This window comes from Physeter macrocephalus, chromosome 18 (genome assembly GCF_002837175.3).
Source record: "Physeter macrocephalus isolate SW-GA chromosome 18, ASM283717v5, whole genome shotgun sequence".
In the NCBI taxonomy this organism is placed as follows: Eukaryota; Metazoa; Chordata; class Mammalia; order Artiodactyla; family Physeteridae; genus Physeter; species Physeter macrocephalus.
Window position 1 is genome coordinate 61,196,570 of NC_041231.1, and position 12,148 is coordinate 61,208,717.

Below are 12,148 nucleotides of genomic sequence, written 5' to 3' on the forward strand. Positions count from 1 at the left end.
AGGAATACAAATTGGAAAAGAAGTAAAACTGTCACTGTTTGCAGATGACATGATACTATACATAGATTATCCTAAAGATGCCACTAGAAAACTACTAGAGCTAATCAATGAATTTGGTAAAGTTGCAGGATACAAAATTAATGCACAGAAATCTCTTGCATTCCTGTACACTAATGATGAAAAATCTGAAAGAAAAATTAAGGAAACATTCCCATTCACCATTGCAACAAAAAGAATAAAATACCTAGGAGTAAACCTACTTAGGGAGACAATGGACCTGTATGCAGAAAACTATAAGACACTGCTGAAAGAAATTAAAGGTAATACCAACAGATGGAGAGATATACCATGTTCTTGGATTGGAAGAATCAACATTGCAAAAATGACTCTACTACCCAAAGCATATTACAGATTCAATGCAATCCCTGTGAAAATACCAATGGCCTTTTTCACAAAACTAGAACAAAAAATTTCACAATTTGTGTGGAATCACAAAACACCCTGAATAGCCAAAACAATTTTAAGAAAGAAAAACGGATCTGGAAGAATCAGGCTCTCTGACTTCAGAGTAAAGTACAAAACTACAGTAAACAAGACAGTATGGTATTGTCACAAAAACAGAAATATAGATCAATGGAAGAGGATAGACAGCCCAGAGATAAACCCTCACACCTATGGTCTCCTTATCTTTGTTAAAGGAGGCAAGAATATACAATGGAGAAAAGACATCCTCTTCAATAAGTGGTGCTGGGAAAACAGGGCAGCTACATGTAAAAGAATGAAATTAGAACACTTCCTAACACCATACACAAAAATAAACTTAAAATGGATTAGGGACCTAAATGTAAGACCGGACACTATAAAACTCTTAGAGGAAAACATAGGAAGAACACTCTTTGACATAAATCAGGGCAAGATCATTTTTGATCCACCTTGTAGAGTAATGGAGATAAAAACAAAAATAAACAAATGGGGCCTAATGAAACTTAAAAGCTTTTGCAAAGCAAAGGAAACTATAAACAAGGTGAAAAGACAACCCTCAGAATGGGAGAAAATATTTGCTAATGAGTCAACGGACAAAGGATTAGTCTCCAAAATATATAAACAGCTCATGCAGCTCAATATTAAAGAAACAGACAACCGAATCCAAAAATGGGCAGAAGACCTAAATAGACATTTCTCCAAAGAAGACATACAGATGCCAAAAAGCACATAAAAATCTGCTCAACATCACTAATTATTAGAGAAATGCAAATCAAAACTACAATGAGGTGTCACCTCACACCAGTTAGAATGAGCATCATCAGAAAATCTACAAACAACAAATGCTGGAGAGGGCTGGAGAAAAAGGACCCTCTTGCACTGTTGGTGGGAATGTAAATTGATACAGCCACTATGGAGAACAGTATGGGGGTTCCTTAAGAAACTAAAAATAGAACTACCATATGACCCAGCAATCCCACTACTGGACATATACCCAGAGAAAACCATAATTCAAAAAGACACATGCACCCCAATGTTCATTGCAGCACTATTTACAATAGCCAGGACATGGAAGCAACCTAAATTCCCATCAGCAGACGAATGGATAAAGATGTGGTACATATATACAATGGAATATTACTCAGCCATAAAAAGGAACGAAACTGAGTCATTTGTAGAGACAAGGATGGATCTAGAGACTGTCATACAGAGTGAAGTAAGTTAGAAAGAGAAAAAGAAATATCGTATATTAATGCATATATGTGGAACCTAGAAAAATGGTACAGATGAACTGGTTTACAGGGCAGAAACTGCGACACAGATGTAAAGAAGAAAAGTATGGACACCAAGGGGGGAACGTGGGGGTGGTGGTTGTGTGATGAATTGGGACATTGGGATTGACATATACACACTAATATGTATAAAATTGGTAACTAATAAGAACCTGCTGTTTTTTTAAAAAAAATACTCCCTGGGGACTTCCCTGGTGGTCCAGTGTTTAAGACTCTGTGCTTCCAATGCAGGGGCCATGGGTTTGATCCCTGGTCAGGGAGCTAAGATCCCACATGCCGTGTGGTATGGCTAAAAAATATTTTAAAATTTTAAAAATTTAAATTAAAAAATGTTTTTGAATAAAAGATGCTCCCTGAATTAATGAATAACACTTGTCTTCCTCTTTTCAACCTAAATCTCCATGCCTCTATAACATGGACTAATGTCATAGCCCTTTATCACTTTGCCATTAATATGCAATACCCAGCCTTTGCCCTCAAGTTCCTCTCACCTGGAATGTTCACTTGACTTCCTTGCATCCCACCCAAATCCAGCCTTTGAGTTTCAGCTCTAGTGTTTTTTCTACAGAGCTTCTGAAAACCATGCTGGTCTTCATGAAGCATCCTTGTTTGTGTAAGCTTAGATCTCACCGCCTCATTTCACACTTCATTATTTAATGCATTGCCCTCTTGTTTTATGTACATTAGCCTATTTTTCCAGTCAAGTTGCAAGTCTCATGGAGGCCAGATCATTTCTGTGTCCCCCGTGGTGCCCAGCATGGTGCTAATAAGCTGGGCAGATCATCAGTGTATGTGGATTGAAAGGTTTACATTTCTGATTTACAAAACCTGCTCAGGTTACATAGTAAGGGGCAAAAAATATCTGTTGAAAGAATATATTACACGTCAAAAAACTGAACTGCAAAACGAAGTTCTGGAAATTTCCTAGAATAAAAATAAATGTATCTGGGTCTCAAACACAAGACTAAAGATTTTAGTCCTTGGCTTCTTCCATTGGCCTATCCCTCTGAGAATTCACAGTTCTTAGTCTAGAAGACTGCTAGTGTGACACAGGCTCTGGAAACATCAAACACTCCTCTCTTCAAGGTTTGAATCAATGAAAAGAACTTGTCCTGTCATCTTAAAGTGACTCTCTTGACCTCTCCATGTCACAGTTCACATACGTTACTGTGCATCTTCCTGTTTGTGAAATCTTTAGGATTCCAAGGTGTTCACTTAATAATTAAGTTGACTTAAATAAGCTTTCTAAGAAATAATTGGGATGAACATTTCAGGCAGCCAAATTACTCCTATGCTCAACCATATGAAAAATATCCATCTGAAGTCACTTGGAAGGTAATACCAGGAAATCATTTTCAGCATTACAAGACATATTAAGAAGTTTAGTTGGAATAATCTACTACCTTAGATATTAGAACTATGGAATGCTTAAGGCTAGCTGCATTGCCCCCTAATAGCACTGATGAGAAAGTTATTAAACAAATAAAATCTTCTTGCATAACACTATTACAGTCTTACAATCTTGTCATTTTACAGATGGGTTATTAATTTTATCAGTTGTCACTAAAGTAAGGAAAATAAATTTTCAAGTATATAAAAGGATGATTCATATCTTTTTTCTAATGTGTAGCATTCGTTGGCAATATGGAGACTGGAAAACCCAAAAATGATTTTTATTTATAGTATCCAAAGCATATTGATGGAATAATTATCAATTGCTAATATAAAATGTTTATATTAAGGTATAAAATGCATAATGTATACAGCGAAGTACATATACAGCTCCATGAACTTTTACATATATATTCACCCATGTGACCACCACCCACATCGATATATAGAACATTTCCAGCCCAGAAGAAGGCTCCTGCCTGCCTTTTCCTGGTCAAACTCTACTACCTGCTACAATGTAATCATTGTCCTGATCTCTGTCACCATTGGTTAGCTTTTCTCGGTTGTGAAAATATGTGTAAATGAAGCTATACATTGTGTATCCTTTTGTGTCTGGCTTCTTTTCCTCAACACTCAACCATCTTGCTGTGTATATCCATAGTGTATTCTTTTTCATGTTTGGCAAAAGTCCATTGGATAAGCACACCACAATATATTTATCTATCCTGTGGACATCTGGGGGTTTTCCAGTTTTTGATTATTATGAATAAATGTGCTACAAACATTCTTGTACATGTCTTTTGATGAACAGAAGTACTCATTTCTCTTGTGTGTGTATATCTAAGAGTGAAATTGTTGGCTCAAAGGGTGGGCATATTTGTGAACTGCCAAACAATTTGCTCAAATGATTGAACTGTGATATATTTTAACTCATGAATAGAGTTTGTGAATCCAAGGTAACCACTGTTGAATAGTCTAAATTGTGCCTTTTGTTCTGGTTTATTAATATGTATCGACATTTAAAAAGTATATTGTTTTACACAGGCACAAAAACTTGGCCAGCTCAAGTGTTAGTTGTAATTAAAGGTGAAAGGATTTTGAAAGTTTCATTTAAAAAATTCATCCTTATAGAATGGCATTAAACAATTGGAACTTTAATAAGTTCTGGCATTTAGTGAATTACTCTTTCCTTTACAGTGTTGGGAATTAACTTCTGGAGATTAAAATTAATTAATAGTAATTTAGAAAAATGTATTAAGAAATGTGTTTGCCTTGGTCAAACAAGAATGATTTGGGCTAAAAATGATGTTTTGTTGAATGATTGGAGTTTATTCCTCCTACACCTGACAAAAATAACATTTTGATATCCCAGGTCCATGCCATTATTTTTCTATCCATTTTTATTTTGTTCTCATAAAGCTATAAAGTATAGCGTTTTTTATTTTCATGTGACCAGGAATTATCTACTTGCTTTCCCTGTAATTTGCCTGCATCTCATTTATAATTTCTTTTGAAAGGAAGAAGATTGGTCTTTATCTGTATACAAGGGATTGACAACTGAAGAGCACTAATTTTTCTGGGCAGAGATGCACACAGAGGTCTCATGTCATTTGATTCTGAATGCAAAATAAGATGCAGTTTTGCTTTTTCTGTTTCAGTTATCTCAGGGATCTCCAGAACCAATTGAGCCCAACTTTTTCACAGCAGATTACCATTTATTGCATCATTCATCAGGTCGAAACAGCCTATCCCTAAATAACCCAACAGGTAATGGTCTTCAACACAGGAAATCTGGCTTTCACAAAGAAATAGATTGTTTGGATCAACAGCTATCCTTAAAAGATTATCTTCAATTTAAATGAAAATAGAGCTTATTTTGATTATCTATGGTGACAGTTGGAAGGACATACAGTAGGAATTTAGAAATTCCCTGAGATTTATTTTACACACTTGTGACACCTTCCTTGATCATTTATTAATACCATAAGCAGACAGAATCTGTGTGGGTAAATTGTATTTCCTTTTACTTCTTCTTATCTGATGATGGGAAATCAAATACCCCAAAACATCCAGGGAGATAGAAAGCAGAAATGAAGAGCTTGAACAAAACAAAATTTGAAACTTACCTGAAGAATCCACATCAGACATATTTAATTTTTTTTCTTTTTTGAAAATATTTCTCATAAGGAGGCAATATAACATAGGGATTAAAGGTATGTATTCTGTAAACCAGGATGCCTAGATTCAAATCTCAGCTCAACCACTTAGTAGCTGACCTTGAGCAAATTATTTGACCTCACTGAACCCCAGTTTTCTTGCCTGTAAAATGGGAACAAAAATGGTAACCATCTTAGGATTATAACAATGATCAGTGTAAATATATAACAAGTACTTAGCCAGTAGTAGGGACTCAGCATAATGTAATTTTTCTTGTGATATTTGACCTCAGAAGAGATCTTCAAGCTACTCTGAGGTTACAGAATTCCTAAATAACTTTTGAATCCCTGTAAACTATAGTTATATCTCTCAGTGGGGTAGACAGATGTGAAGCTTTTACTGTTAAATGAAGATTTGCCATCTACACAGACAAAAAAAAAGCTTAATTCTGTTGTGTTTTTGAAGTTGCCTAATTTAGGCAAATCACTTCATGTACTAATTATCAAACTTTCCCTAAGTCTTGGACTCCTAGGATACAGCTAAACTGGGTAGACAGACCCTCATTTAAAATTGTCCCTGAGAAATCTGTAAGATCGAGATAAACTGTTATCTAAAGTCATTTGCTTTTATTTATTTTTAATTGAACTATAGTTGATTTATAATATTGTGTTAGTTTCAGGTGTACAGCAAAGTGATCCATATATATATATATATATATATATTCTTTTTCAGATTCTTTTCCTTTTCCATTATAGGTTATTAAAAATATTGAATATAGTTCCCAGTGCTATACAATAAATAATTATTGTTTATGTATTTTATATATAGTAGTGTGCATCTGTTAATCCCATATGCCTAATTTATCCCTCCCCCCCTTTCCACTTTGTTAACCATAGGTTTGTTTTCTATATCTGTGAGTCTGTTTCTGTTTTGTAAATAAGTTCAATTGTATTATTTTTTAGATTCCACAGATAAGTGCTATCATACAATATTTGTCTTTCTGACTTACTTCACTTAGTACAATGTGGTATATATATATATATATATATATATATACACCATGGAATATTAGCCATAAAAAAAATAAAATCTTGCCATTTACAGCAACATGGATGGATCTAGAGATTATCATACTAAGTGAAGTAAAGTCATTTGCATCCCCCTGGGCAGGTAGGTCAGTCACAGGCCAGACTTCTTACCACAGCAGCCCTGCTGAGTGAAGAGCTCTGGTGGAAGTCTCTCAACGGCCTGAGAGGGAGTTGACAGACTCTTCCAGAAGCTGGATGCCCCGCCCCAGAGCAGACCAGGTGTGTCCCTGGTCATGGCAGCCTGGACAAAAGCAAAGACAGCAGAACCAGGGAGCACTTTGGGCAACACCTTTAAGCTAGGCTTGAAAAACAAGCTGCCAGGACTCACATCCTCGTGCGTCCTCTTAACCTTCAACCCATTCTCTTTTCTCTCTCCTAAGTAAGTGGCAGGAGAGCTCCTGGGCCTCCATGTGATAAGTGTTGATTGATCTGAGTGGAAACTGGTCAACATTGCTTTGGGTTGTGCTGGGGTTGGTTAATGTGCTGGTATATCATACTCAGACCAAACCTCAAAAGAATTACTGTCTTCTGATTTTAAATGTATTTTATTCCCTCCTGGCAGCCATAGCCAAGGGTCAGACCTTTGTTGTCCTCCTCTGGCTCTTTCTGCCTTCCTCTAAGAATTTTTTTTCTAGCACATATCTACTCTTTTTGCCTTGTCGATGAAGGATAGTTTCTTAATCTTTTCTTTGCCTATCAGGAAGTTTGTGTTTAGAACCACTCCTTACCTATCCTTACACACACACACACACACACACACACACACACACACACACACACACCTAACTTAATTGGCCAATTTATACCATGAGCAATGCCCATAAATCTTGTGTATTATTTTGTGATGGCCACCCCAAAAGCCAAGATAATTTGGAATGTGTTTGTAAGTTCTCATTTTCATCACTAAGAAACTGACCTCTTTTCACTGCATGTGAGTCATAATTGCCAATAAAATCTAAGAAAACATGAACCAAATGTCAGGCTTTTCATAATTTATCTGTTTCAGGTCTACCCTCCAGCTTTGATTTGGAGCAAGGGATAACATATGAACAGATGCAGGTGATGTTTTTGCAGTGCCTCTGAATGATTTTATTTTGTTGCTCTTAATTCAATACTAACCTGATTTTTTTAAACTTTAGATTGTGATTGAAGAAGTCCTAGAGGAAAGTGGTTATTACAATTTTACTTCTAACAGGTGAGATCTAGAAATGTGAAAATTCAATTTAGACCGTTGGATATTAGATCTGATTTCTCTATCCTTGATTCCAGAGGTTTTCCCCGACCTTCTATTTTAAACACTTTTGTAAAATATCTTGGCTTAGACTTGATACAACGGTGAGTAGAATGTATTTTGACCATCTTTTATATGGATGCAGCTGCTGTATTCTTAGTTGAAAAGAAAGGGTGATCACTTAGTAGTAATTTACTCCTACATAATGAAATGGAAAATTATTTCTACATTGTTTTTTTTTAATTAAGCGTGTTTGTCCTGTATTGGAAGAGCTGAAACTCAAATGTCCATGACTAAAATCTAACAATTATTTGTATAGGATGCAAGGGGGAAAATGCAACTAAACAAAGAATCACTTCTGGTGAATTTAAGATATGTTTGTGGGAAAGGGATTTTTTGTTATGTGTTCCCATTTGCTTACCCTAAATAAGAAACTGCAGTTTACTGGGGCTGTGTGTTATCTTCTAAAATAATCATTATTGGTGCTTTAAAAATATACTCTATTTTATCAATTTCATTCAGTTATGGATTCCTGCAATTTTACTGTTGGACACAGTTTAAGGCACAAAGATTTGAGTAAAATTAGTTTGAGAGGCAATCCCAAGAAACTCTGGTAAGGGATTGAAGAAATAATTCAATAAAGGTTTCATTTTCAAGTAAGTTACCATTGTGGTGGTTGGAGCTTGATTCCATTGTGGAAATCTGAGAGCCAGTGGAGAACATGTACCTCAATTCTCCCACTTATGGACTGAGGGAGCTGGGATGGTATTTATCTCTAATTTCCATTAGTCATCGTTTGAGGCCTTTTTCCCCAGAGGATGTTAGTTCCCTGGCATTTCTGGCCTTCCGTAAGGGTGGACAAAGCAGATTCTAGAGACCAGAGATGTCCTCAGGAAGAGAAACGCAGGTGCTGGCCATAGGGAATCAGGTCAGCATGCTTTGAAGTGTTTTGAATGAGGGGATATGGGTGCTGACAGTGTCTGCTATACATGAGCTGTCTCTTGACTTTTCCAAGGAGCCCACTCATAACAGAAGCATCAAATTGACCATGAGTAACCACTTACACATCCTATATGGCCAAAGTTGCCTTAGGAGGCATAGTCCAGTCGAGTTTGTTTTCCCTAGTGGCCTTTTCTACCTGGAGGAATAGCCTTCCTGTCTAGCTAATGAAGCTATCAGTTGACCACTATTTAAATTATTCTAGAAGCGTTCCCCAAACATAACTGTTAGCCATGGAAAGAGAAAGAGCTCTCAAGACAATTCTATTAAGGTCATTATATGGAAATTAGAATCTTTTTTGAGGTTAGTTCAGTCTCCAGCCTTTTTTTTCCCTGTTTCAATGAGTTGTTCTTATGAATCACAGATAAGATTATTCAGCTGCTTGCTCTTTTGGCTTGATAATATATTTCCAAAATACTACCTTTGTACATTTAGTCCTGTTGTGATTTGTAATTGCAGAGAAATGATGAGTAATTCTCATTTTCCAAAGGTATATTGTTAATAGAAATCACCATCTCCGTAATCAGTCTTCTCCCCCCATCCCTGGAGGGATTTTGAATTTTCATTTTTTCCTCTTGATTTGAGTAGATCCAGCCTTCCATGGATTGTATGAATGTCTCTGTTCTTGACTCTTGGCAACTTATTATTTCAAGTGCCGTTGGCTTGTAATGGGGCAAAAGTCATGCTTATCATTTTTTAATCACATTTTCTCAGAGACTCAGGATCATGGGCAATGGATGTCTTCAAATTTTTGCAGAAAATCAGCAAAATATAATGAAAAACCAGGGGTGTAAGGAACTTAGGGAAGCTCTTATAAGAGCTCTTATTTTTCCTTTTTTAGAAATAGTAATTCCAGTCTTATTTTGAAATTTATGGTTATCCTTTTCAATTCTATGATTATTAAGTTTTTAAAAAATCAAACATTACTTCTACTTTCAAAGACATATTCCTGTATTAAAAGAAATTGCAGAATTTCTTCTTATGGTAAATAGACAATAAGAGGCCTAATGACAAAGGTGAAAAATTATTTACAGTTATATTCAGAATTGTGAATATAATATGAAGATATGATTTAAACGATCAAGTTAAAGTAATATATGATGGAAATGACATGAAATTTTCTTAAAATGTTCCAAATTAAAATGAATCATCCATTTAAAAATCCATATAACCATGATACTCCCTTTTCAGTTCCTAATAGCAGTGATAGAATATATAATTGGGGGAGACAGTTTTCACGGTTTACCAGTAAAAATAACCTTTGGTTGTGCTTAAAGCCATTACTTGTTTACCGATGTTCCCAATTAGTTTCCAAGAAGTAAGTCAGGCTCCACATAGAAGTACCTAATACTTCACACACTGAAAGTGCACATAATTACAAATATGAATCAGATCAGCTGTGTGACAGTCATGATTTTTCCATACTCAAAGGATAGAGGATGCTAAATATGTCAGAACATGTAGAGGTAATTAGAATCAGTACTTAGAATCAATATAGTGTATTTTCCTAAATAGGTTTTGTAAATAGCCAATATTATCAAAGATGATAATAGATGTTATATGAAAAATAAATTTCCATGACCAAATATATTTGGGAAAGCCTGAATATACATTTTTCCATTTTTGGACAATGTTGACACACATGACTATATTGAAAATTTTGAGATATACTTTAGGAAAGAAGTCTGTTGACCTTGTTTACCCAGTGATTTTTCATCTTTTACTTGGAACACAAGTTGAGAAAACTTCCCTAGCAATGTGGTTTGAAATAAGAAACATTGTTTTAACTCCTCCACCAGTATCTAGTCAGATCTGCTATTGTCCTCATAATCATCATCATAATCTTAATTGTCATCATAGCCATCACTGCAAAATATTATCAAATGATCTTGATTAATAACCATGCAAAGGGAATTACATACATAAGTCCTGTATTACTCAAGCTTACAACTTAAGACTGTCAGTTTAAACCTATACACACATCTACAAAGCATCCAGACAGCAGCTAAAGCATTAAGCCAAGACATGGCACATTTAAGCTTAGATCATAGGGTTTATGTTTAGTTAGGGATAGAGAGATGCCATTCTCAAATGGAAAGTCTCAGGATAAGGCCATTATCTAGCTATTAGCTGTCTTTGGGGAAGATACCTAGAACTGTTTAAGTAATGGTGAGACTACTTGGGCAGTTGGTAGGAAGAATGTCTCAGGCACAACATACTGCATTAGTTAAAGAAAGTGGTAACAGAAATAGAAACAGCAGCAAGGAGCCCTAACCCAAATGAGGGATTTGGGAAGGGGAAGTAGGACTGAGTTGAGAGTGCAGGGAAAATTAAACAAGGTCAAAACAAACTGGGCCAGCCCCAGATGGGCTCTATTTGTGGTCATTTGCAGGGGTGTATGATTACCTATATTTTGCACACATTAATATTTAGCTTCCTTACCAGAAGGAAACAGCCTGGCGTGCCTTCACTTTATCATTGTTGTAATGAGAGTAAAACTGTTGAGTTTTGTGAGTGAATAGATGACCAGCATACCATTCTTATATACTTAGGGGCACATATTAATATTTTACTTTGTAACAATGAAATATGTGTTGAGAGAAAAAGAAATCTACATTGAATCAACTTGCATTGCTTTAAAATAGGCATTTAATGTACAGGTTACTTTGGATGGGTATTAATTTTTCCACTGTAGGGTTATTAGTTCCTATTAAGTTTATAATTTGAGAAAGAATGTTAGTACTGAACTTCAGCAAAAGGTAACTTTCTAAAAATCTCCCCATTCCATTATGTTTAGAATCACCTTTTTATTCATTGTGATTTATTTATTTATATACCTGAGCTACTGCTTTTGAAATTGAATATGTGAACTAAAATATTTGAGACTGTAAAGAACTCCTTCCATTTCTGAATCTTCTAGGTATCACTCCTATCCATGGGGGACCAAGAATCGCCCAACCAAATGATGAAAGTGCTGCATTTTGAATGGACTTTGTTTTCCCAGTGAAGATCAAGTTCTGGACTTCAACCACTACTGGCAAGATGCCCAAAGATTGGGTGCTGCTCAGAGAGTGTGGAAGAGAAAAGACCAACATGCCATGGTGCCTGCAGGAAATCTTTGTGGAGGTCCGGTACACATGGGACACATGTATACAGAATGATAGGGTTCCCAGTGTGCTTCTGGGAGAAAATGTGGCAAAATTCATCTGTGAGAAGAAAACCCACTCCTTGCAGAACTTTCCTCCAAGTTAAAAAAAAATACTTGTCATATGTTTCAAAGGAATCTACTTACAATTGCTGAAACTACGTTTAAAGGCATCTAGCCTTCTATGTATAAAAGATAGTTTTAGATAAAGAAAATTATAGAATTCAGAACAGTAATATATTGGGTGATTCACTGTATCCCTCAATGTTTTTAATCTTAAAAGAAATTCAGAATATGTGATCGAATTATTTTGTACTTTTATTTGTTTGTTTTCATGAAAGGATTGGTTTTCTCTTAACCA

At 35.6% G+C, this 12,148-nt stretch overlaps 1 protein-coding gene across 1 annotated transcript in view; it reads left to right on the plus strand.

Moving 5' to 3' along the window:
• NEK10 (NIMA related kinase 10) overlaps nucleotides 1-11,659 on the plus strand; it is a 325,365-nt gene extending 313,706 nt beyond the window's left edge. The window contains exons 35-38 of the mRNA XM_028479673.2: nucleotides 4,826-4,934; nucleotides 7,419-7,471; nucleotides 7,552-7,607; nucleotides 11,563-11,659. Coding sequence (XP_028335474.1) covers nucleotides 4,826-4,934; nucleotides 7,419-7,471; nucleotides 7,552-7,607; nucleotides 11,563-11,608 — 264 coding nt within the window. The 3' untranslated portion in view covers nucleotides 11,609-11,659. The remainder of the gene's footprint in view (nucleotides 1-4,825; nucleotides 4,935-7,418; nucleotides 7,472-7,551; nucleotides 7,608-11,562) is intronic.
• The last annotated feature ends 489 nt before the right edge of the window (nucleotides 11,660-12,148 follow it).